This window comes from Salmo salar, chromosome 10 (genome assembly GCF_965601325.2).
Source record: "Salmo salar chromosome 10, fSalSal1, whole genome shotgun sequence".
NCBI lineage: Eukaryota > Metazoa > Chordata > Actinopteri > Salmoniformes > Salmonidae > Salmo > Salmo salar.
In genome coordinates this window covers 1,649,673-1,675,988 of record NC_138300.1, presented here as the reverse complement: position 1 = coordinate 1,675,988, position 26,316 = coordinate 1,649,673, and the positions used below count along the sequence as shown (strand labels likewise).

The 26,316-nt window shown below is 42.2% G+C and overlaps 1 protein-coding gene across 1 annotated transcript in view; it reads right to left on the bottom strand.

Moving 5' to 3' along the window:
* Positions 1 to 26,316, bottom strand: part of LOC106613408 (gamma-aminobutyric acid receptor subunit gamma-3-like) — a 225,088-nt gene that overhangs the window by 152,233 nt on the left and 46,539 nt on the right. Inside the window, exon 3 of the mRNA XM_045688601.1 lies at positions 109 to 191. Within this exon, the coding sequence (XP_045544557.1) occupies positions 109 to 191 (83 nt within the window). The remainder of the gene's footprint in view (positions 1 to 108; positions 192 to 26,316) is intronic.

Here is a 26,316-nt window from a genome sequence, read left to right as displayed (position 1 = left end):
TCTCCGTACTGGTCCCCCGTGGGAATTGAACCCACAACCCTGGCATTGTAAACACCATGCTCTACCAACTGAGCCACACGGAAGCACAGGAGGAGGTACTTTACTCACAGCTGGAGAAGATGAGCGGGCAGGAGTGTTCGTCCATGGGGAAATTATGTAGCTGTAGCTGGCACTCTGCATTTATGGTCAGCCTGGAAAAAGAGAGAGACAGACAGACAGACAGACAGACAGACAGACAGACAGACTTGAATTAATCAAAATGGAAACATTTTACATTTGGTTTGAAATTAAAAAGGAAATAATCTCAACAGAGAAAAATGTCCCGTGTGCTACCTACACTGAATGTACAAAACATTATGAACACCTTCCTATTAACTCTAACCCTAACCCTTCCTAATATTGAGTTGAACATCAAGAACACCTTCCTATTGACTTGAACACCTTCCTATTGAGTTGAACACCTTCCTATTGAGTTGAACACCTTCCTATTGAGTTGAATACCTTCCTATTGAGATGAACACCTTCCTATTGGGTTGAACATTAGAACACCTTCCTATTGAGTTGAACACCTTCCTATTGAGTTGAACACCTTCCTATTGAGTTGAACACCTTCCTATTGAGTTGAACACCTTCCTATTGGGTTGAACACCTTCCTATTGAGTTGAACATTATGAACACCTTCCTATTGAGTTGAACACCTTCCTATTGAGTTGAATACCTTCCTATTGAGATGAACACCTTCCTATTGGGTTGAACATTAGAACACCTTCCTATTGAGTTGAACACCTTCCTATTGAGATGAACACCTTCCTATTGGGTTGAACATTAGAACACCTTCCTATTGAGTTGAACACCTTCCTATTGAGTTGAACACCTTCCATACATGAAGGGAACTCTCGTGCGCCAGCTGTGTGGTTAGTGAGAAAGTGCATGTTGCAAATGTACGCGCCCTTACTAGACGTCCGACTACGTCCGATAAATCCGCAGACGGCGTCGGGCCGCTCACAGGGGCCGGATCTTCCAGGAAGTCATCGAACGGAGTCTCTCGGACCTTTCGTTTCCGTTTAATAAAATGTTCAAAATTTGGTCATTTCTTTGCGGTCCCGGATTATTCCACGGGAGGGCGAACGGAATCATATTGCAAATGTAACATATATCACCAATCACGACACGGCTTTTTCTCATAAACGGAAAAGAATTCGAAGACGAAACTCGGTCTGCATGGGTTTGGCATTATGGGCAGTTGGCCCCGAACAGGATGGAGTCGAGGCCTCGACGCTTTTTGAGTTAAGGCTATTTTTCTGGGATTGAAAGTCAAACAGGAAAATAGAGTGCTGATTTGACCGCTTCACATCAAACTACATGAGCCTACGGTGTCAGGAAAAAAGGAACCATGCATTTACCAATGTTCATTTCAGAGAAATTGTACAATGACACATTGGTGATATTCAACAATAGGAGGGTTTTTTTCCAAAAAAGTTACATATCCAGTTGCAGCGTGTTCAGATGAGTCCGTTAAGGCGGGTTTCGGAGCTCTGCGAGATTTCTGTGATTTTCTGTGATTTTCTGAAACAACACACACTTGTTCAACCCTCTGTAAATAAGTCAGTTCTTAACATAAAGACCTAAAACTCAATATTCTATAAGAGCCTAATGTTCAGATTCCTGTGTCAACCAGAAGTGCCTTAAAATGGTGTCATAGGGGCTGTTTTGAAGGGTTAAAAAGGTCAGATCTTTCCACAACTTCATATGTGTGACTAGGCAACCCTCATGAACTGTAATTCAGTCATATATCCCATCAGATGTCAAAGAAAAGCTATCTCACACACACACACAGCAAGGACGGAGTGACACAGTGCGGTGCTTAAAGACACAAAGAGCCTGCAATGGCATTACCATTATCTCTAGGCTGTGCCGAGTTCAATGAGACGCCCTGCTTGACCGTAGCTCGCTCGGTCTGAGCGCAGTGACCGTGAGAAAACTAGGCCCAAAATGATGCCTGCACCAATATGTCAAGTGCTTTTGGGTGACAGTGAGAGAACCGTTAGTGTTAGAAGCACAATTCAAACTCAGGAGCGTTCCCGAGGTCCTCCCGATCTGTGCAAACCTTGACCCTGTGGCATTAACCCTTCACAGTGAAAATAAGGTTTTTAGATCAACCTGAAGCCTATGTGGGTTATGAATGCCTTATGAACCTGTCTTCTATAACAATCCATCAGGCTACTGTGAGGTCTACTTGTGTCGATTCTAAGGTTCCTGGAGCCACCGGAAGTTGTTAAAAACACCCAAGAGCTATTGTCATATAAAACGCACATAGTGAACAATCACGCAACTTAACCATCTGTCATTCAGTCAATTCTTAAGGTAGAGACTTCATATTCAGGATTCTGTTTATGTCTACCCCAAAGACAACGTGTGTGGAGCAAGAGCCTCCTGTGACAACCGGAAGTTGTTAAAAACAGCCTAGAGCTATTGTCATATAAAACGCACATAGTGAAAATCACGCAACTCAACCATCTGTCATTCAGTCAATTCTTAAGGTAGAGACTTCATATTCAGGATTCTGTTTATGTCTACCTCAAAGACAAAGTGTGTTGAGTAAGAACTTCCTGTGACAACCGGAAGTTGTTAAAAACACCCAAGAGCTATTGTCATATGGCCAACCAGCAGATAGTGAAAATCACGCAACTCAACCATGTGCCATTCAGTCAATTCTTAAGGTAGAGACTTCATATTCAGGATTCTGTTTATGTCTACCCGAAAGACAACATGTGTGGAGCAAGAGCTTCCGGTGACAACCGGAAGTTGTTAAAAACAGCCTAGAGCTATTGTCATATAAAACGCACATAGTGAAAATCACGCAACTCAACCATCTGTCATTCAGTCAATTCTTAAGGTAGAGACTTCATATTCAGGATTCTGTTTATGTCTACCTCAAAGACAAAGTGTGTTGAGTAAGAACTTCCTGTGACAACCGGAAGTTGTTAAAAACACCCAAGAGCTATTGTCATATGGCCAACCAGCAGATAGTGAAAATCACGCAACTCAACCATCTGTCATTCAGTCAATTCTTAACCTGTTGGGGCTAGGGGGCAGTATTTTCACGGCTGGATAAAAAACGTACCCGATTTAATCTGGTTACTAATCCTACCCAGTAACTAGAATATGCATATACTTATTATATATGGATAGAAAACACCCTAAAGTTTCTAAAACTGTTTGAATGGTGTCTGTGAGTATAACAGAACTCATTTGGCAGGCAAAACCCTGAGACAGATTCTGACAGGAAGTGGATACCTGATGTGTTGAATTACCTTTAAGCCTATGCCATTGAAACACACAGGGGCTTATTAATCTTTTGGCACTTCCTATTGCTTCCACTAGATGTCACCAGCCTTTACAAAGTGTTTTGAGTCTTCTACTGTGCGATCTGACTGAACAAGAGCCTTGGAACGGTGATGGCCGATTAGACTCTGGCGCGCGAGGTCATGTTGGGTTCCCTCGTTCCAATACGTTTTAAAAGAGAATGCATTCGTCCACCTTGAATATTATTCATGTTCTGGTTAAAAAAGGCACTAATGATTTATGCTATACAACGTTTGACATGTTTGAACAAACGTAAATATATTTTTTCCCCTCGTTCATGAAGTGAAGTCCGGCGGGCTTAGATCATGTGCTAACAAGACGGAGCTTTTTGGACATAAATGATGAGCTTTTTTGAACAAAACTACATTCGTTATGGACCTGGGATTCCTGGAAGTGACATCTGATGAAGAGAATCAAAGGTAATGGATTATTTACATAGTATTTTCGATTTTAGATCTCTCCAACATGGCCGTTTGTCTGTATCGCAAAGCGTATTTTTCTGGGCGCAGTGCTCAGATTATTGCAAAGTGTGATTTCCCAGTAAGGTTATTTTTAAATCTGGCAAGTCGATTGCGTTCAAGAGATGTAACTCTATAATTCTTTAAATGACAATATAATATTTTACCAATGTTTTCTAATATTAATTATTTAATTTGTTGTGCTGACTTGACTGCCGGTTATTGGAGGGAAACTATTTCCTGAACATCAACGCCATAGTAAAACGCTGTTTTTGGATATAAATATGAACTTGATAGAACTAAAAATGCATGTATTGTCTAACATAATGTCCTAGGAGTGTCATCTGATGGAGATTGTCAAAGGTTAGTGCATCATTTTAGCTGGTTTTATGGTTTTGGTGACGCCTGTCTTTGAATTGACAAAACATTACACACAGCTATTGTCAATGTACTCTCCTAACATAATCTAACTTTATGCTTTCGCCGTAAAACCTTTTTGAAATCGGACAACGTGGTTAGATTAAGGAGATGTTTATCTTTCAAAGGGTGTAAGATAGTTGTATGTTTGAAAAATTTGAATTTTGATATTTATTTGGTTTCAAATTTGCCGCTCTTGAAATGCACCTGCTGTTGATAGGGTGCACCACGGGTGGCACGCTAGCGTCCCACATAGCCCCAAGAGGTTTTAAGGTAGAGACTTCATATTCAGGATTCTGTTTATGTCTACCCCAAAGACAACGTGTGTGGAGCAAGAACTTCCTGTGACAACCGGAAGTTGTTAACCTCTCTAGGCTAGGCGGGACGAATTCGTCCCACCTACGTAACAGCCACGGCTATCCTGTGGCGCGATTTTCAAAACCTTAAAAATCCTATTACTTCAATTTCTCAAACATATGACTATTTTACAGCCATTTAAAGATAAGACTCTCGTTAATCTAACCACACTGTCCGATTTCAAAAAGGCTTTACAACGAAAGCAAAACATTAGATTATGTCAGCAGAGTACCAAGCCAGAAATAATCAGACACCCATTTTTCAAGCCAGCATATAATGTCACCAAAACCCAGAAGACAGCTAAATGCAGCACTCACCTTTGATGATCTTCATCAGATGACAACCCTAGGACATTATGTTACACAATACATGCATGTTTTGTTCAATCAAGTTCATATTTATATCAAAAAACAGCTTTTTACATTAGCATGTGACGTTCAGAACTAGCATACCCCCCGCAAACTTCCGGGGAATTCGCTAACATTTTACTAAATTACTCACGATAAACGTTCACAAAAAGCATAACAATTATTTTAAGAATTATAGATACAGACCTCCTCTATGCACTCGATATGTCCGATTTTAAAATAGCTTTTTGGTGAAAGCACATTTTGCAATATTCTAAGTACATAGCCCAGGCATCACGGGCTCGCTATTTAGACACCCGGCAAGTTTAGCACTCACCATAATCATATTTACTATTATAAAAATGTCATTACCTTTTGTTGTCTTCGTCAGAATACACACCCAGGACAGCTACTTCAATAACAAATGTTGGTTTGGTCCAAAATAATCCATCGTTATATCCGAATAGCGGCGTTTTGTTCGTGCGTTCCAGACACTATCCGAAATAGTAAAGAAGTGTCACGCGCTTGGCGCAATTCGTGACAATAAAATTCTAAGTATTCCATGACCGTACTTCGAAGCAGGTCAACCGCTGTTTAAAATCAATTTTTACGACATTTTTCTCGTAGAAAAGCGATAATATTCCGACAGGGAATCTCCTTTTCGGCAAACAGAGGAAAAAATCCCAAAGGCGGGGGCGGTCGGGGTCACGCGCATAAGCTAGTGTCTCTTGATGGGCCACTTGAGAAAGGCGATAATGTGTTTCAGCCTGGGGCTGGAATGACGACATTCTGTTTTTTCCCGGGCTCTGAGCGCCTATGGACGTTGTGGGAAGTGTCACGTTAGAGCAGAGATCCTTAGTAAATGATAGAGATGGAAAAGAAGTTCAACAAATGGTCAGACAGGCCACTTCCTGTAAAGGAATCTCTCAGGTTTTGACCTGCCATTTGAGTTCTGTTATACTCACAGACACCATTCAAACAGTTTTAGAAACTTTAGGGTGTTTTCTATCCATATGTAATAAGTATATGCATATTCTAGTTACTGGGTAGGAGTGGTAACCAGATTAAATCGGGTATGTTTTTTATCCAGCCGTGTCAATACTGCCCCTTAGCCCTAACAGGTTAAAAGACCCTCAATTCGTCGGAGCATGGACTGTCTATCAATAATTACAAGCCACCTTCTCTGACACCTTGGATGGAAAGTTACTGAGGACCACAGCGGACGACCTTGCCACACCTATTTGTTATCTCTTCAATCTAAGCCTACAGGAAAGAGTGTGCCCTCAGGTCTGGAGGGAAGCAAAAGTCATTCTGCTACCCAAGAATATCAAAGCAACCTTTACTGGCTCAAATAGCAGACCAATCAGCATGTAACCAACCCTTAGTAAACTTTTGTTAAAAAGTCTTGGACGAGACACAAATGAACAACAGATTTTCAGCACTCTTATAGGGAAATGGCATGAAACATGTACTTACACAAATGACTGATGATTGGCTGAGAGAAATTGATAGGGAGCTGTTTTGTTCGACTTCGGTACAGCATTTGACATTATCGATCATAATCTGCTTCTTGAAAAATGTCTGTGTTATGGCTTTACATCCCCTGCTATAATGTGGATCGAGTGTTTGTTTATGTGTAACTCTGTGTTGTTGTTTTTAATCGCACTGGTTTGCTTTATCTTGGCCAGGTCGCAGTTGTAAAATGAGAACTAAAAGATGGCACCGGCAGAGATGGTCGCCTCGCTTCGCGTTCTTAGGAAACTATGCAGTATTTAGTTTTTTTTAAATGTATTATTTCTTACATTGTTAGCCCAGAAAATCTCAAGTGTTATTACATACAGACGAGAAGAACTATTGGATATAAGAGCAACGTCAACTCACCAACATTACGACCAGGAATACGACTTTCCCGAAGCGGATCCTCTGTTTGGTCCACCATCCAGGACAATGGATCGGATCCCAGCCGGCGACCCAAAACAACGGCGCCGCAAGAAGGGGCAGAGCGGAGCGGTCTTCTGGTCAGGCTCCGTAGACGGGCACATCGCTCACCGCTCCCGAGTATACTACTCGCCAATGTCCAGTCTCTTGACAACAAGGTAGACGAAATTCCAGCAAGGGTTGCGTTCCAGAGAGACATCAGAGATTGTAACATTCTCTGTTTCAAGGAAACATGGCTCACTCGGGATACGTTATCAGAGTTGGTACAACCACCCGGATTCTTCACGCATCGCGCCGACAGAAACAAACATCTCTCTGGTAAGAAGAAGGGTGGGGGTGTATGTCTTATGATTAACGAGTCGTGTTGTGAACACAACAACATACAGGAACTCAAGTCCTTTTGTTCACCTGACCTAGAATTCCTTACAATCAAATGCCGACGCATTATCTACCAAGAGAATTCTCTCCGATTATAATCACAGCCGTGTATATCCCCCCCCCCCCCAAGCATGCGCGACCCGGGCTGGCAGTATTCTGGATCATTGCGACTCTAACTTCCGCGACGCATACAAAGCCCTCCCTCGCCCACCTTTCGGCAAATCTGACCACGACTCCATTTGGGTGCTCCCAGCCTATAGACAGAAACTAAAACAGGAAACGCCCGTGCACAGGTCTATTCAGCACTGGTCTGACCAATCGGATTCCACGCTTCAAGATTGCTTCGATCACATGGACTGGGATATGTTCCGGATAGCATCGGACAACAACATTGATGTATACGCTGATTCGGTGAGCGAGTTTATTAGCAAGTGCATCGATGATGTTGTACCCACGGTGACTATTAAAACCTTCCCTAACCAGAAACCGTGGATTGATGACAGCATTCACGCAAAACTGAAAGCGCGAACCACTGCTTTTAATCAGGGCGAGGCAACCAGAAACATGACTGAATACAAACAGTGTATCTATTCCCTCCACAAGGCAATCAAACAAGCTAACCGTCAGTATAGAGACAAAGTAGAGTCGCAATTCATTGGCTCAGACACGAGACGTATGTGGCAGGGTCTACAGTCAATCACAGATTACAAAGGGAAAACCAGTTCCGTCGCAGACACGGATGTCTTGCTCCCAGACAAACTAAACAACATCTTTGCTTGCTTTGAGGACAATACAGTGCCACTGACACGGCCCGCTACCAAAACCTGCGGGCTCTCCTTCAACGCGGCCAACGTGAGTAAAACATTTAAATGTGTTAACCCTCAGACATATTCAATCAATCCCTATCCCACATGCTTCAAGAGGGCCACCAGTGTTCCTGTTTCCAAGAAAGCTAACCTCTATGGGACCGGCGGGACGAATTCGTCCCACCTACGTTACAGCCAGTTGAATCCTGTGGCGCGATTTTCAAAACCTTTGAAATGCTATTACTTCAATTTCTCAAACATATGACTATTTTACAGCTATTTAAAGACAAGACTCTCGTTAATCTAACCACACTGTCCGATTTCAAAAAGGCTTTACAATGAAAGCAAAACATTAGATTATGTCAGCAGAGTACACAGCCAGAAATAATCAGACACCCATTTTTCAAGCTAGCATATAATGTCACAAAAACCCAGAAGACAGCTAAATGCAGCACTAACCTTTGATGATCTTCATCAGATGACACACCTAGGACATTATGTTATACAAAACATGCATTTTTTGTTCAATCAAGTTCATATTTATATCAAAAACCAGCTTTTTACATTAGCATGTGACGTTCAGAAAAAGCATACCCCCCGCAAACTTCCGGGGAATTTACTAACAATTTACTAAATTACTCACGATAAACGTTCACAAAAAGCATAACAATTATTTTAAGAATTATAGATACATTACTCCTCTATGCACTCGATATGTCCGATTTTAAAGTAGCTTTTCGGATGAAGCACATTTTGCAATATTCTGAGTAGATAGCCCGGCATCACAGGGCTAGCTATTTAGACACCCGGCAAGTTTAGCCTTCACCAAAATCCCATTTACTATAACAAAAATGGTCTTACCTTTCCTGTTCTTCGTCAGAATGCACTCCCAGGACTTCTACTTCAATAACAAATGTTGTTTTGGTCCCAAATAATCCATCGTTATATCCAAACAGCGTCGTTTTGTTCGTGAGTTCTAGACACTATCCGAAATGGTAAATAACGGTCGTACTCATGGCGCATTTCGTGACAAAAAAATGCTAAATATTCCATTACCGTACTTCGAAGCATGTCAACCGCTGTTTAAAATAAATTTTTATGACATTATTCTCGTAAAAAAGCGATAATATTCCGACCGGGAATCTGCAATTAGCTAAACAGCCGAAGGAAAATACTGCACGGGGTCGAATCGGGCACGCGCCTAATTCCATTGTCCTCTGATGGGCCACTTGGAAAAGGCGATAATGTGTTTCAGCCTGAGGCTGCCTCGTCATCGTTCAGGTTTTTCCCAGGCTCTGAGAGCCTATTGGAGCCCTAGGAAATGTCACGTTACAGCTAAGATCCTGACTCTTCAATACACAGAAGCAAGAACAACAACACCTTGTCAGACAGGCCACTTCCTGCATGAAACCTTCTCAGGTTTTTGCCTGCCATAGGAGTTCTGTTATACTCACAGACACCATTCAAACAGTTTTACAAACTTTAGGGTGTTTTCTATCCAAAGCCAATAATTATATGCATATTCTAGTTACTGGGCAGGAGTCGTAACCAGATTAAAGCGGGTACGTTTTTTTATCCGGATGTGAAAATACTGCCCCCTAGCCCAAAGAAGCTAAGGTAAGTGAGCTAAACAACTATTACCCCGTAGCACTTACTTCCGTCATCATGAAGTGCTTTGAGAGACTAGTCAAATATCACCTCAACCCTACCTGAGACCCTAGACCCATTCCAATTTGCTTACCACCCCAATAAGTCCACAGACGACGCAATCACACTGCACACTGCCCTAACCCATCTGGACAAGAGGAATACATATGTAAGAATGCTGTTCATTGACTACAGCTCAACATTTAACACCATAGTACCCTCCAAACTCGTCATTAAGCTTGAGACCCTGGGTCTCAAACCCCGCCCTGTGCAACTGGGTCCTGAACTTTTTGACGGGCCGCCCCCAGGTGATGAAGGTAGGAAACAACATCTCCACCCCGCTGATCCTCAACACTGGGGCCCCACAAGGGTGCGTTCTCAGCCCTCTCCTGTACTCTCTGTTCACCCATGACTGCGTGGCCATACACGCCTCCAACTCAATCATCAAGTTTGCAGACGACACTACAGTGTTAGGCTTGATTACCAACAACAACGAGACGGCCTACAGGGAGGAGGTGAGGGCCCTCGGAGTGTGGTGTCAGGAAAATAACCTCACACTCAATGTCAACAAAACAAAAGAGATGATCATGGACTTCAGGAAACAGCAGAGGGAGCACTCCCTTGTCCACATCGATGGGACAGTGGATTTGGATAGACAAGACTCTAAAGTTTCTAAAACTGTTTGAATGGTGTCTGTGGGTATAACAGAACTCATATGGCAGGCCAAAACCTGAGAAGATTCCATACAGGAAGTGCCCTGTCTGACAATTTATTGTCCTTCTGTAGCATCTCTATCGAAAATACAGCATCTGTGCTGTAACGTGACATTTTCTAAGGCTTCCATTGGCTCTCAGAAGGCGGCAGAAAGTGTAATGGGGTGTCTGCAGTCTCTGGGCTAAGAACAGCAGGAGTATTTGTTAGTGGTCAGGCTGGGAACTGTGACACTGGAGATGCGTCCACGAGACTACTCCATTTCTTTCTTTCAGCCTTTGAATGAATACAACGTCACCCGGTTGGAATATTATCTCTATTTTACGAGAATAATTACATAAAAATAGATTTTAAATAGCGTTTGACGTGCTTCGAAGTACGGTAATGGAATATTTTGAATTTTTTTGTCACGAAATGCGCTCGCGCGTCACCCTTCGGATAGTGACCTCAACGCACGAACAAAACGGAGCTATTTCAATATAACTATGGATTATTTGGAACCAAAACAACATTTGTTGTTGAAGTAGAAGTCCTGGGAGTGCATTCTGACGAAGAACAGCAAAGGTAATCCAATTTTTCTTATAGTAAATCTGAGTTTGGTGAGAGCCAAACTTGGTGGGTGTCAAATTAGCTAGCCTGTGATGGCCGAGCTATCTACTCAGAATATTGCAAAATCCTGTCTATCCTGTGCCTGCTCCCAGAGCCAGGCCTCCTGCATGTCTCCCCAGCCTGGTGAGTCCTGTGCCTGCGCCCAGAGCCAGGCCTCCTGCATGTCTCCCCAGCCTGGTGAATCCTGTGCCGGCGCCGCCAGAGCCGCCCGCCTGTCCGGCGCCGCCAGAGCCGCCCGCCTGTCCGGCGCCGCCAGAGCCGCCCGCCTGTCCGGCGCCGCCAGAGCCGCCCGCCTGTCCGGCGCCGCCAGAGCCGCCCGCCTGTCCGGCGCCGCCAGAGCCGCCCGCCTGTCCGGCGCAGCCAGAGTCGCCCGCTGCGAGGGTCCCCCATCCGGGGTCGGCGGCGAGGGACATTGCTCTAGTGGCGCCACCTAAGTGGGGTGAGCCAGTGGTGGAGCGGGGTCTGCATCCCGCTCCTGAGCCACCTCCGTAGGGGGGAGGATTGGGAAGGGGGGGTGTAGCACAAGAACCGTCGTTGACGGTGGCCACCCTCCCTTCCCTTCCTTTTAGTTTGGGGTTGTTTTTGTGTTTTTTTTTGTTTGAGGTGCATTTCGGGGTCTGCACCTTTGGGGGGGGGGGGGGGTACTGTCATGTCCTGACCAGAAAAAGGGGTTATTTGTTATTGTAGTTTGGTCAGGGCGTGGCAGGGGGGGGTTTTCTGTGTATTTTGGGCATTCTATGTCCTTTATTCTATGTTTTTGTATTTCTTTATTTCTTTGTTTTGGCCTGGTATGGCTCTCAATCAGGGACAGCTGTACATCATTGTTGCTGATTGGGAGCCATACTTAGGTAGACTGTTTTCCTTTGGGTTTTGTGGGTGGTTATTTTCTGTTTTGTACATTCGTGACCTGACAGAACTGTCGGCGGTGTTTCTTATTATTAAATCATTAATATGAACACTCACCATGCTGCGCTTTGGTCCCCTTCTTCTACAGGCGACAAGCGTTACAACCTTGAGGTATTGTAGCTGATCAAACTGCATACTATTAAGAAATGCTATAGTGTCACGGGCTGGCTCAAGAAAGCAGGAGAGGTAGAGTCAGGCGCAGGAGACAGAGAATTCTTGACCACACTTCTTTATTCCAGAAAGTAGATATGGTCGCCAAAAAATAGGGACGCAGCCCTTAACCTGTTGGGTCTAGGGGGCAGCATTTGCACGTCTGGATAAAAAAATGTACCTGATTTAATCTGGTTACTAATCCTACCCAGTAACTAGAATATGCATATACTTATTATATATGGATAGAAAACACTCTAAAGTTTCTAAAACTGTTTGAATGGTGTCTGTGAGTATAACAGAACTCATTTGGCAGGCAAAACCCTGAGACATTTTCTGACAGGAAGTGGATACCTGATGTGTTGTATTGAATTTAAACCTATCCCATTGAAAAACACAGGGGCTTAGGAATATTTTGGCACTTCCTATTGCTTCCACTAGATGTCACCAGCCTTTACAAAGTGTTTTGAGTCTTCTGGAGGGAGATCTGACCGAACAAGAGCCATGGAACGATGATGTCCCATTAGACACCTGGCGCGCGAGTTCATGTTGGGTACCCTCGTTCCAATACGTTATAAAAGAGTATGCATTCGTCCACCTTGAATATTATTCATGTTCTGGTTAAAAAAGGCCCTAATGATTTATGCTATACAACGTTTGACATGTTTGAACGAACGGAAATATATTTTTTCCCCTCGTTCATGACGAGAAGTCCGGCTGGCTTACATCATGTGCTAACGAGACGGAGATTTTTGGACATAAATGATGAGCTTTTTTGAACAAAACTACATTCGTTATGGACCTGTGATACCTGGAAGTGACATCTGATGAAGAGAATCAAAGGTAATGGATTATTTACATAGTATTTTCGATTTTAGATCTCCCCAACATGACGTCTAGTCTGTATCGCAACGCGTATTTTTCTGGGCGCAGTGCTCAGATTATTGCAAAGTGTGATTTCCCAGTAAGGTTATTTTTAAATCTGGCAAGTTGATTGAGTTCAAGAGATGTAAATCTATAATTCTTTAAATGACAATATAATATTTTACCAATGTTTTCTAATTTTAATTATTTAATTTGTGACGCTGACTTGACTGCCGGTTATTGGAGGGAAACGATTTCCTCAACATCAATGCCATAGTAAAACGCTGTTTTTGGATATAAATATGAACTTGATAGAACTAAAAATGCATGCATTGTCTAACATAATGTCCTAGGAGTGTCATCTGATGGAGATTGTAAAAGGTTAGTGCATCATTTTAGCTGGTTTTATGGTTTTGGTGACCCTGTCTTTGACTTGACAAAACATTACACACAACTCTTGTAAATGTACTGTCCTAACATACTCTAAATTGATGCTTTCGCCGTAAAACCTTTTTGAAATCATAAAACGTGGTTAGATTAAGGAGATGTTTATCTTTCAAATGGTGTAAAATAGTTGTATTTTTGAAAAATTTGAATTTTGACATTTATTTGGATTCAAATTTGCCGCTCTTGAAATGCACCTGCTGTTGATGGAGTGCACCACGGGTGGCACGCTAGCGTCCCACCTAGCCCCAAGAGGTTAAATACTTCTGCGGTGGTGAACACAACGAAACCAACCACAGGCAGAGGAAAACCAGCACACGTTCCTCAAGCACACAAAACGGACAAGAAACATAATCACGCACAAACACAGACATCCTACGCTAAACTAAATAACCCCCCCACTAATAACTAACCCAAAACAGGTGTGTGCCTACCTAGACCTAACCAACAGAAAGTGAAACAAAAAAGGATCGATGGCAGCTAGTAGGCCGGCGACGACGACCGCCGAGCTCCGCCCGGCCGAGGAGGGGCGCCACCATCCGTCGGTGTCGTGACATATAGATGGAAGGAAGGTAGTGTAGAAACCTACCAAACAAGTATTGGCCAACAACAAATCCAATCCCTCCTAAACAACTTCCTGGACAAAATGTTTCTGTTGATCTGATGATGATGACGATGATCTGTTGGTGGCTCTGCAAATTGTAGTGGGTCTAGGGTTTCTGGGATAATGGTGTTGATGTGAGCCATGACCAGCCTTTCAAAGCACTTCATGGCTACAGACGTGAGTGCTATGGGTCGGTAGTCATTTAGGCAGGTTACCTTAGTGTTCTTGGGCACAGGGACTATAGTGGTCTGCTTGAAACATGTTGTTATTACAGACTCAGACAGGAAGAGGTTGAAAATGTCAGTGAAGACTCTTGCCAGTTGGTCAGCACACGCTCGGCGTACACGTCCTGGTTATCTGTCTGGCTCTGTGACATTGTGAATGTTGACCTGTTTAAAGGTCTTACTCACATCGGCTATGGAGAGCTTGATCACACAGTCGTCCGGAACAGTTGATGCTCTCATGCATGTTTCAGTGTATCTTGCCTCGAAGCGAGCATAGAAGGGATTTAGCTCGTCTGGTAGGCTCTTGTCACTGGGAAGCTCTCGGCTGTGCTTCCCTTTGTAGTCTGTAAAAGTTTGCAGGCCCTGCCAACATCCATTGGAGCCGGTGTAGTATGATGATTCGATCTTAGTCTTGTATTTATGCTTTGCTTGTATGATGGTTAGTCGGAGGGTATAATGGGATTTAGCTTTACACTATGGAGGAACAACATACTCCTTCGTGGAAAGATCCAACCACCTCATAACTTTAACCCGACAAAAAAAAAAAGAAAAACCAGATTAATCTACAGACACAGATGATTTACTTACTGTTGAGGTAGAGGCTAGTGCTCTGGCTGGAATCCGTGCAACAATGAAAAAGTTATGTAAGGAGGTAACAGGGCTGGGGGTGAGTTTGGAGTTCAGCCAGAGTGAAATTCTCAAGCTCCAAAGAGAAAACAAGACACTCACAGCCAAGGTAAAAATCCACGATTCCAACATGGATTTTCTACTCAGGGAAAACAGGGTGAGAAGGAGTTGCTACTAGACATAAAAAGTCGTAGCATGTGTGAAAATCTATTTTTTCTTTCTGGCATTCCTGAGGACACATCCAACAATCCACCTTGAAACTTCCTATAGAGACTGTAAACAAGGTGGCTTTCCTCCGAGTACACAGACTTGGAGCTCGGAGCGACAAAAACCAAGGGTCGCACAATTTGAATACTACCAACAAAAGGAGCTGATCAACAGCAGGGGAAGGGAGTTTAAAGGGACCAAATTCGGTCTCAATGACCCATTTCCAAGGGAGATAAATGAACGTCGTAAGAGGCTGTATCTGGTACAAAGACAACAAAGGAAGAAGGGTAAGAGTGCCTTTATCATTGTGGACAAACTCTTTATAGATGGACAGCTCCATAACACCATGGCTGTACTAAATTCTACAGGGACTTCAGGTTACGAAAAAAAAAGAAGGTATGGGAACTGTAAAAATATCTGAACATTATGAAGTGGATATGAACACACACGTACTCGCTTGTGTACGGATACGGAGTTAAACACACACACCTGATCTCGTTCTCTTCTCTCACTCTCTCTCTCTTTTCTCTTCTCTTCCTCTCTATTGTCGAGAACTGTTTTATAATTTAATGTGTTTATTGTTTGTCCATCTTTTTTTATGTATTTGTCTACAAGTTTATATATGTTTACAACAAGCAAAGGGGAAGATATCAGAATAGGAGCATTGGGGAATAATAACATATTGTACGGAAATACATTTGTACTCTAGTGAAGCCGTCTCTAGAGTAATGCAAGGTCTCTTTCATGATCATGTGAAACGTCAATTGCTATGGAAATGCTGGGATGTGTTTTTCCAATGATGTTAAAGGTAATTATGATGCAACTATGACGGAGTATACCAATATGGATTACAATTATCATCATGAATATTTAGGCTATACGCATTACATGTTACATACATAGACACTCAACCAAAGCAAATTGTCAGAGTTATTATTTATTTGGACATCACACATTATAGTCTTCCTCTTATACAGACATCGTACACACTCTCACTATATCACATCCAATACCATACACATCAACCTATTCTGATTTACCACACACATAATATCTTGTCTTGTTTTCTACCATCTGTGGCATTGGCTCAGGCAAACAGGCAAGGGAATAAAATAAATATTGCTAGAACCTATTTCTTGAATTGTAAATATCAGACATTTGAAAGCTCTAGTTTTGACCTTCATAATACCTCTGATGGCAGTAACTTTACAAGCTCTAATTATGGTCCGTTTAGACTGAGAACAGTATCTAGTTATGGTAAGGGGTGAAATAAGTATAGCCAGTTATAATTGTAATGGTTTAGCAGATTATAAAAAGAAGATCAGTCTTTACGTGGCTAAAAGAAAAGGAATATAAGATATACTGTTTACAGGAAACTCACTCTACATCCTTAGATGAAGTTGAAAAAGGAATGGGGTGTTGAAATCATTTTCTGTCATGGACAAAGGAACTCAAAGGGTGTGACGATATTAATTAACAAACATTTCGATCTGAATGTGCAAATAGTCAGGAACGATTCGCAAGGAAGGTGGATCCTTTTGAATATGAAAGTGGACGAAAAAGAGATTTGGCTAATTAATCTATATGATCCAAATCAGGATGATCCACACTTCTTCGAAAACATTTCTGCCAATTTATTGATCTTACAGGCAAACAAATGATCTAATTATTATGGTAGGAGACTATAACACAGTGTTAAGTACCTCAACAGACCGTAAAGGTAATCACTCTACAAACTGTCATCACCGTGCCCTTAAGGAAATCACAAATATTATGGACACATTAGAAATAGTGGATATTTGGAGACTAAAAAACCCCGACCTAATGAGATATACATGGAGGAGACTTAATCAAGCTGGTCGTCTTGACTACTTTCTTGTCTCTTTCTCTCTTGCATCAAAGGCTAAAAAAGTTTTAATAGGAGACAGAATGCGATCAGATCATCATCTAATTGGCATTCACATAACTGGAACGAATTGCAAAAATCGCTGAAGCTGGAGACTTACATTTCCCTCACTAACTTTAAACATCAGCTATCTGAGCAGCTAACTGATTGCTGCTGTACACAGCCCATCTGTAAATAGCCCACCCAATCTACCTACCTCATCCCCATACTGTTTTATTTACTTTTCTGCTCCTTTGCACACCAGTATCACTACTTGCACATCATCATCTGCTCATCTATCACTCCAGTGTTAATCTACTAAATTGTAATTACTTCGCTACTATGGCCTATTTGTTGCCTTACCTCCCCACGCCATTTGCAAAACACTGTACATAGACTTTATTTTTTTCTATTGTGTTATTGACTGTACGCTCATTTTTTCCATGTATAACTCTGTGTTGTTGTTTGTGTCGCACTGCTTTGCTTTATCTTGGCCAGGTCGCAGTTGTAAATGAGAACTTGTTCTCAACTAGCTAACCTGGTTAAATAAAGGTGGAATAAAATAAAACAATTTTACTCTTATAGATTTTCCACGTGGACCGGGATATTGGAAATTTAATCAAAGTTTACTAGAGGACAACTTATTTTTAACTAAGACAAAATAATTTATAACTGAATTTTTCCAGTATAATATAGGATCAGAAAATCCCCTTATTGTTTTGGATACCTTTAAATGTGTCACGGCTGTCTGAAGAATGGGACCAAAGCGTGTGTATCGTTCCACATTTTATTATAATTGTGAAACTATGCTAGACATACAAATAAACGAATGAACAAAACAACAAACTGTGATGAAGAGATGCAACATACACTTACTCAAAATCATCTCCCACGAAACCTAGTGGGAAAACCAACAACTTAAATATGATCCCAAATTAGAGACAACGATGACCAGCTGCCTCTAATTGGAGATCATCCCAAAAAACAACATAGAAATACAGAAACTAGAACCCCACATAGAAATACAGAAACTAGACAAAACCCCCAACATAGAAAAAAGAAACTAGAACCAACATAGAAATAAATAAACTAGAGAAAACCCCCAGTCACTCCCTGGCCTACTCTACCATAGAAAATAAAAGCTTTCTATGGTCAGAACGTGACAAAATGTACTTTCAGGGGTCATTCTATTCAATATTCATCAATAATAAAAAAGCAGTTTCTGGCTAAAGAGACCAGACTAACAAGGGAAATCCATGAACTAATAGTACAGGTAGATAGCAATAAAAACGATACTACAGAGATACAAAATAAGTTAGAGGAAAAACAAAAAGAACTTGAGGAACTTATTCCAGAACGATCTAATGTAATCTATTACAAAATTAAAGCAAACTGGATTTAATATGGAGGAAAATGCACAAAATTCTTCCTGAATCTCCAATACAGGAACACTAACAAAAATAATTTGCAGAAATTCGTTACTGGAGACGGAGTCATTTATGATTCTCAGAATGATATTTTAAAAGAGGAAGCTAATTATTTTAGGCAGATGTTCTCTTTTCCGTCTCATCCTATCCCACTGAATGAAGATTACGGCAAGGAATTCTTTCCAAATAATATAAAAAATGGAAAATTGACAAATGTACAGAAAGATCAGTGCGAAGGCCAAATTACAGAGGAAGAACTTTTTGAGGCTTTTAAATCCTTTCAGTCTGGAAAAACCCCAGGGCTTGATGGCATACCGGTAGAAGTATATCAAGTATTTTTTGATATACTAAAAGCTCCGTTGTTAGATTGTTTTAACTACTCCAATAGAAATGGTAGTCTGTCAGGTACTCAGCAGGAAGGTCTGACTTCTCTATTATTAAAACAAGACCCAGATGGCAAATATAAAGACCCAGTCTATCTATAAAAACTGGAGGCCCCTTACACTTCAATGTTGTGATGCAAAAATACTAGCAAAATGCAGAGCACTCTGAATTAAAAGGGTTTTACCAGCTATTGTTCATCCTGATTAGACAGGTTTTTTACATGGACGATACATTGGAGATAATATACAACAACTACTAGAAATAATAGAACATCATGCAACATCTAAGAAGCCAGGAATGGTATTTATAGTGGATTTTGAAAAGGTATTTGATAAAGTAAGACTGGATTTTATTTATAAATGTCTGGATTTTTTCAATTTCGCTAATTCTCTTATAAAATGGGTAAAAGTAATGTATAGCAACCCCAGGTGTAAAATAGTAAATAACGGCTACTTCTCAGAGAGTTTTGAATTGTCAAGAGGAGTTAAACAAGGGTGTCCGCTGGGCTGATGGTGAAGTAGACATACTCGGTATTCATATCACAAAAGATATAAGTAAGCTCTCCACAATGAATTTAAATAGAAAACTAGTAAAAAATAGACAAGATCCTGCAACCATGAAGTGGTAAATACCTGTCTATTTATGGAAGAAAATTGCCCTGATTAACTCCTTAGTCATATCTCAGTTTAGCCTCCCTACACTGGCTTCCTGTTAAGGCAAGGGCTGATTTCAAGGTTTTACTGCAAACCTACAAAGCATCACATGGGCTTGCTCCTACCTATCGTTCCGATTTGGTCCTGCCGTACATACCTACACGTACGCTACGGTCACAAGACGCAGGCCTCCTAATTGTCCCTAGAATTTCTAAGCAAACAACTGGAGGCAGGGCTTTCTCCTATAGAGCTCCGTTTTTATGGAATGGTCTGCCTGTCCATGTGAGTGACGCAGACTCGGTCTCAACCTTTAAGTCTTGATTGAAGACTCATCTCTTCAGTAGGTCCTATGATTGAGTGTAGTCTGGCCCAGGAGTGTGAAGGTGAATGGAAAGGCACTGGAGCAATGAACCGCCCTTGCTGTCTCTGCCTGGCCGGTTCCCCTCTCTCAACTGGGATTCTCTGCCTCTAACCCTATTACAGGGGCTGAGTCACTGGCTTACTGGTGCTCTTCCATGCCGTCCTGAGGAGGGGTGCGTCACTTGAGTGGGTTGAGTCACTGACGTGATCTTCCTGTCTGGGTTGGCGCCCCCACTTGGTTTGTGCCATGGCGGAGATCTTTGTGGGCTATACTCGGCCTTGTCTCAGGATAGTAAGTTGGTGGTTGAAGATATCCCTCTAGTGGTGTGGGGGCTGTGTTTTGGAAAAGTGGGTGGGGTTATATCCTGCCTGTTTGGCCCTGTCCGGGGGTATCATCGGATGGGGCCACAGTGTCTCCTGACCCCTCCTTTCTCAGCCTCCAGTATTTATGCTGCAGTAGTTTCTGTGTCGGGGGGCTATGGTCAGTCTTATATCTGGAGTATTTCTCCTGTCTTATCCGGTGTCCTGTGTGAATTTAAGTATGCTCTCTCTAATTTTCTTTCTTTCTCTCTTTCACTCTTTCTCTCGGAGGACCTGAGCCCTAGGACCATGCCTCAGGACTACCTGGCATGATGACTCCTTGCTGTCCCCAGTCCACCTTGCCGTGCTGCTGCTCCAGTTTCAACTGTTCTGCTTGCGGCTATGGAACCCTGACCTGTTCACCGGACGTGCTACCTGTCCCAGATCTGCTGTTTTCAACTCTCTAGAGACAGCAGGAGTGGTAGAGATACTCTCAATGATCAGCTATGAAAAGCCAACTGACATTTACTCCTGAGGTGCTGACTTGTTGCACCCTTGACAACTACTATGATTATTATTATTTGACCATGCTGGTCATTTATGAACATTTGAACATCTTGGCCATGTTCTGTTATAATCTCCACCCGGCACAGCCAGAAGAGGACTGGCCACCCCCCATAGCCTGGTTCCTCCCTAGGTTTCTTCCTAGGTTTTGGCCTTTCTAGGGAGTTTTTCCTAGCCACCGTGCTTCCACACCTGCATTGCTTGCTGTTTGGGGGGTTTTAGGCCGGGTTTCTGTAGAGCACTTTGAGATATCAGCTGATCTAAGAAGGGCTATATAAATACATTTGATTTGATTTTGAGTTTACTCACTTATGGCGTTGCTTACTCCTGATGATTCATTTTTCAAATCATTTTTCAAATCAAATCAGCTAAAAATATTTACTTTATCTGGGACGCTAAACCAGACAAAATAAAACGTGCCTATCTATATAATGAATATGAATTTGGTGGGTTGAGATTTTTAAATATAAAAGCACTAAACCCTCTCTCTAAAAGCTTCGCTCATTCAAAAGTTTTATTTGAACCCTAAAATGGTCCTCCAGTAGATTACTAAGAAAAGCTCATCCATTGTTTAAAAATCGCCTTTTTGCCTTTGTGCAGATTGCCATGTCTTATTTTCGATTAATTGAAAATGATACTTTTTTTCCCAAATTATCTCTTTATTTCAAACTTGAATTGCAGAGCTGGCTACAATTTAAATTTCATCCCCCTGAAAAGATAGAACAAATATTATGGCAGAACTCAAATATGCTGGTTGATAAAATACCTGTATTTATGGGAAAGATGTTTGAAAAGGGTATTTTGTTCTTAAATTATATTGTAAATTGTAACGGTAGAGTTATGTCCTTCATGGAGTTATCAGAATTGTACATGAAGGTCTGCTCAATCCAAGAGTACAACCAATTGATTACAGCATTGCCCCAAAAATGTAGGAGGAGGGAGGAGGTAGAGAACTGGTCTGTCTGCCCAATATAAAGGATCAAAACTGTCAGAGGAATAAAAATAGCATAAATAGGAAAGTATTCCAGTTTCATTTGAGGACCAGGATGTTGACAACTGTGCCATACAGATTGCAAAATAGTTGGAAAGAGATTTTTGATGTACCGATTCCATGGTACAGGGTGTATGAGTTGATATATAAAACAACGCAAGATTCAAGACTTCGTGCTTTTCAGTTAAAATGATTATATAGAATTCTTGGTACCAACAAAATGTTGAATTTTTGGGGCATAAAATCATCGAAGCTCTGCAGATTTTGTTGTGAGGATACAGAATCAATAGACCATTTATTTTGGTATTGCCCTCATGTAGCCTGTTTCTGGTCTCAGGTTCAGGAATGGCTGAAAATGCATAACATTGATCTAAAATTGACCCTAGAAATAGTACTGTTAGGAGATCTGGAGAGACCAGGTCAGTCAATTACTAATATACTAATACTCTTAGTAAAAGTATTTATCTTCAACACGCAATCTGTGGATTCTATTCGATTAGGTAGATTGAAATTGTACGTTAAACATCACAGCATAGTTGAAAGATATGTGAAACCCGAAGTGGGTGGCCAGCAGAGATAGATGGGATGGGCTGAGGGAAGCTGAGGGTTGGGATGTGGAATTGGAGACAAGTGGGAGTGGAGTGGCTGTGTGGGAGAGAGAATGATGGTCAAAGATAAAAGTAAAAAAAAAAAAATGTTTTTTAAAATAAATCATAATAAAAGTACATTTGAATGATAGTGTCAGAGTTTTTACAACTAATGCCGGTTTGCCTGAAGCTGATGCCGTGCAGGTGTTTGTGTGTATATTGCATGTGTACACTCTCATTCAAATAAACACATACAAGAACACACACATACATGTAATTGTGCCAGACATGCACACAAACATATACAGTTGGCATTGCTGTTATGATTTCAGTTGTCCTTGATGTCCTTCCTTTTAAATTAATTGTTTTGTTTTATTATTTTCTTGCATTGTTGTTTGCTGTTTTCTTCTGTCTTTTCCTTTTCTCTTTAGTTCATTCTCTTGGTTGTTGGTGCATTGGGGGGTTCTTGGGGGGTGGGGAATGGAATTAATTGTATTTTTTTTCTTCTTGGGGGGGAACTGTGGGAGGGGTCTCGAATGGTGGAGGGACAGCTATTGGGGAACTGTGGGGGGGGATCTTGGAGGGTTGAGGGACAGCTATTGGGGAACTGTGGGGGGGATCTTGGAGGGTCTAGGGACAGCTATTGGGGAACTGTGGGGGGGGATCTTGGAGGGTCTAGGGACAGCTATTGGGGAACTGTGTGGGGGATCTTGGAGGGTTGAGGGACAGCTATTGGGGAACTGTGGGGGGGATCTTGGAGGGTTGAGGGTTCACGTTTTTTGGCCTGGTTGTAGATCGGTCAACGTGCCCTTGAGCAGGTCATTGACCCTGGATGCCTCTGTGTGTCTCTCTGAATGGGAATCTGTTGGATGAATGGTAGGATGTAGTTATTGACCCTGGATGCTTCTGTGTGTCTCTCTGAATGGGAATCTGTTGGATGACTGGTAGGATGTAGTTATTGACCCTGGATGCCTCTGTGTGTCTCTCTGAATGGGAATCTGTTGGGTGACTGGTAGGATGTAGTTAACCCTGGATGCTTCTGTGTGTCTCTCTGAATGGGAATCTGTTGGATGACTGGTAGGATGTAGTTATTGACCCTGGATGCTTCTGTGTGTCTCTCTGAATGGGAATCTGTAGGATGAATGGTAGGATGTAGTTATTGACCCTGGATGCCTCTGTGTGTCTCTCTGAATGGGAATCTGTTGGGTGACTGGTAGGATGTAGTTATTGACCCCGGATGCTTCTGTGTGTCTCTCTGAATGGGAATCTGTTGGATGAATGGTAGGATGTAGTTGTTGAGCGGCTTCACTGCAATTATATTGCATATTTCGAATAATCAATAAATACAAAAAATATATTAAAAAAAGGATCTGATCGTGGACTACAGGAAACAGGAAACACGCCCCCATTCACATCGACGGGGCTGTAGACGAGCTGGTCGAGAGTTTCAAGTAACCTTGGTGTCCACATCACTAACAATCTATCATGGTCCAAACAGATCAAGACAGTCGTAAAGAGGACACGTCAACACTTTATCTCCCTCAGGAGACTGAAAAGATTTGGCAAGGGTCCTCAGATTCTCAAAAAAGTTCTACAGCTGCACCATCGAGAGCATGCTGACTGATTGCATCACTAACTGATATGACAACTTGCTCGTCCTCTGACCGTAAGGCGCTACAGAGGGTAGTGCGTACAGCCCACTACATCACTGGGGCAAAGCTTCCTGCCATCCAGGACCTCTATACCAGGCGGTGTCAGAGAAAGGCCCTAAAAATTGTCAAAGCATCCAGCCACCCCAGTCATAGACTGTTCTCTCTGCTACCGCACGACAAGCGGTACCGGAGCGCCAAGTCTAGGTCCAAAAAGCTTCTAAACGGTTTCTACCCCAAAGCCATAAGACTCCTGAACATCTAATCAAATGGCTACCCGGACTATTTGCATTGCCCCCCCCTATTTTACACTGCTGCTATTCTCCGTTTATTATCTACACATAGTCACTTTACCTCTACCTACAAGTACATATTACCTCAAATACCTCGACAATTACCTCGACTAACCTTAAACTGCATTGTTGGTTAAGGGCTTGTAAGCATTTCACTGTAAGGTGAAATTGTCAATGTAAACATAAAATTTGATGTGAATGAGTCCCAAATGTCAGCCTATTCCCTATGTAGTGCACTATATAGGGGATAGGGTGCAGTTTGAGATGCTACCCCAAAGTCTGCCTGCAGTAGCCATGAATGTACATGAAAAAACATTAAACACTGCAACAAATCATCCAGCAAGCCTAAACACTGCAACAAATCATCCAGCAAGCCTAAACACTGTAACAAATCATCCCCAAGCCTAAACACTGCAACAAATCATCCCCAAGCCTAAACACTGCAACAAATCATCCCCAAGCCTAAACACTGCAACAAATCATCCCCAAGCCTAAACACTGCAACAAATCATCCCCAAGCCTAAACACTGCAACAAATCATCCCCAAGCCTAAACACTGCAACAAATCATCCCCAAGCCTAAACACTGCAACAAATCATCCCCAAGCCTAAACACTGCAACAAATCATCCCCAAGCCTAAACACTGCAACAAATCATCCCCAAGCCTAAACACTGCAACATATCATCCCCATGCCTAAACAGTGCATCAAATCATCCCCAAGCCCAAATACTGCATCAAATCATCCCCAAGCCTAAACACTGCAACAAATCATCCCCAAGCCTAAACACTGCAACAAATCATCCCCAAGCCCAAACACTGCAACAAATCATCCCCATGCCTAAACAGTGCATCAAATCATCCCCAAGCCCAAATACTGCATCAAATCATCCCCAAGCCTAAACACTGCAACAAATCATCCCCAAGCCTAAACACTGCAACAAATCATCCCCAAGCCCAAACACTGCAACAAATCATCCCCAAGCCTAAACACTGCAACATATCATCCCCATGCCTAAACAGTGCATCAAATCATCCCCATGCCTAAACAGTGCATCAAATCATCCCCAAGCCCAAACACTGCATCAAATCATCCCCAAGCCTAAACACTGCAACAAATCATCCCCAAGCCCAAACACTGCAACAAATCATCCCCAAGCCCAAACACTGCAACAAATCATCCCCAAGCCTAAACACTGCAACAAATCATCCCCAAGCCTAAACACTGCAACAAATCATCCCCAAGCCTAAACACTGCAACAAATCATCCCCAAGCCTAAACACTGCAACAAATCATCCCCAAGCCTAAACACTGCAACAAATCATCCCCAAGCCTAAACACGGCAATACATGTCCCCAAACACTGCAACAAATCATCCCCAAACTTAAACCCTGCTAAAATCACTGATAAGTGACAAGACCGCAACAAATCATCCTTAAGCCTAGACATTGCAACAAATCATCCCCAAGCCTGAACACTGCCACAAATCATCCCCAAGCCTAAACACTGCAACAAATCATCCCCAAGCCTAAACACTGCAACAAATCATCCCCAAGCCTAAACACTGCAACAAATCATCCAGCAAGCCTAAACACTGCAACAAATCATCCCTAAGCCTAAACACTGCAACAAATCATCCCCAAGCCCAAACACTGCAACAAATCATCCAGCAAGCCTAAACACTGCAACAAATCATCCCTAAGCCTAAACACTGCAACAAATCATCCCCAAGCCCAAACACTGCAACAAATCATCCCCAAGCCTAAACACTGCAACAAATCATCCTCAAGCCTAAACACTGCAACAAATCATCCCCAAGCCCAAACACTGCAACAAATCATCCCCAAGCCCAAACACTGCAACAAATCATCCCCAAGCCTAAACACTGCAACAAATCATCCCCAAGCCTAAACAATGCAACAAATCATCCCCATGTCACGACTTTCTTCGTCGCAGGATGATATAGCGAAATAGTCGTCTAAAAAGGTGGACCAATATGCAGCAGAGTTGACGTTCATTTTCTTAATTGTATTAAAGAACGTTTGAACACGAAAAACAAGAAAACAATAAGCACGACAAATGACAGTTTTGCAGGCTCACAAAAACACGCAATGCAAAAACAATCTCCCACAAATACAAGACAAACACACCCAACTAATATAGG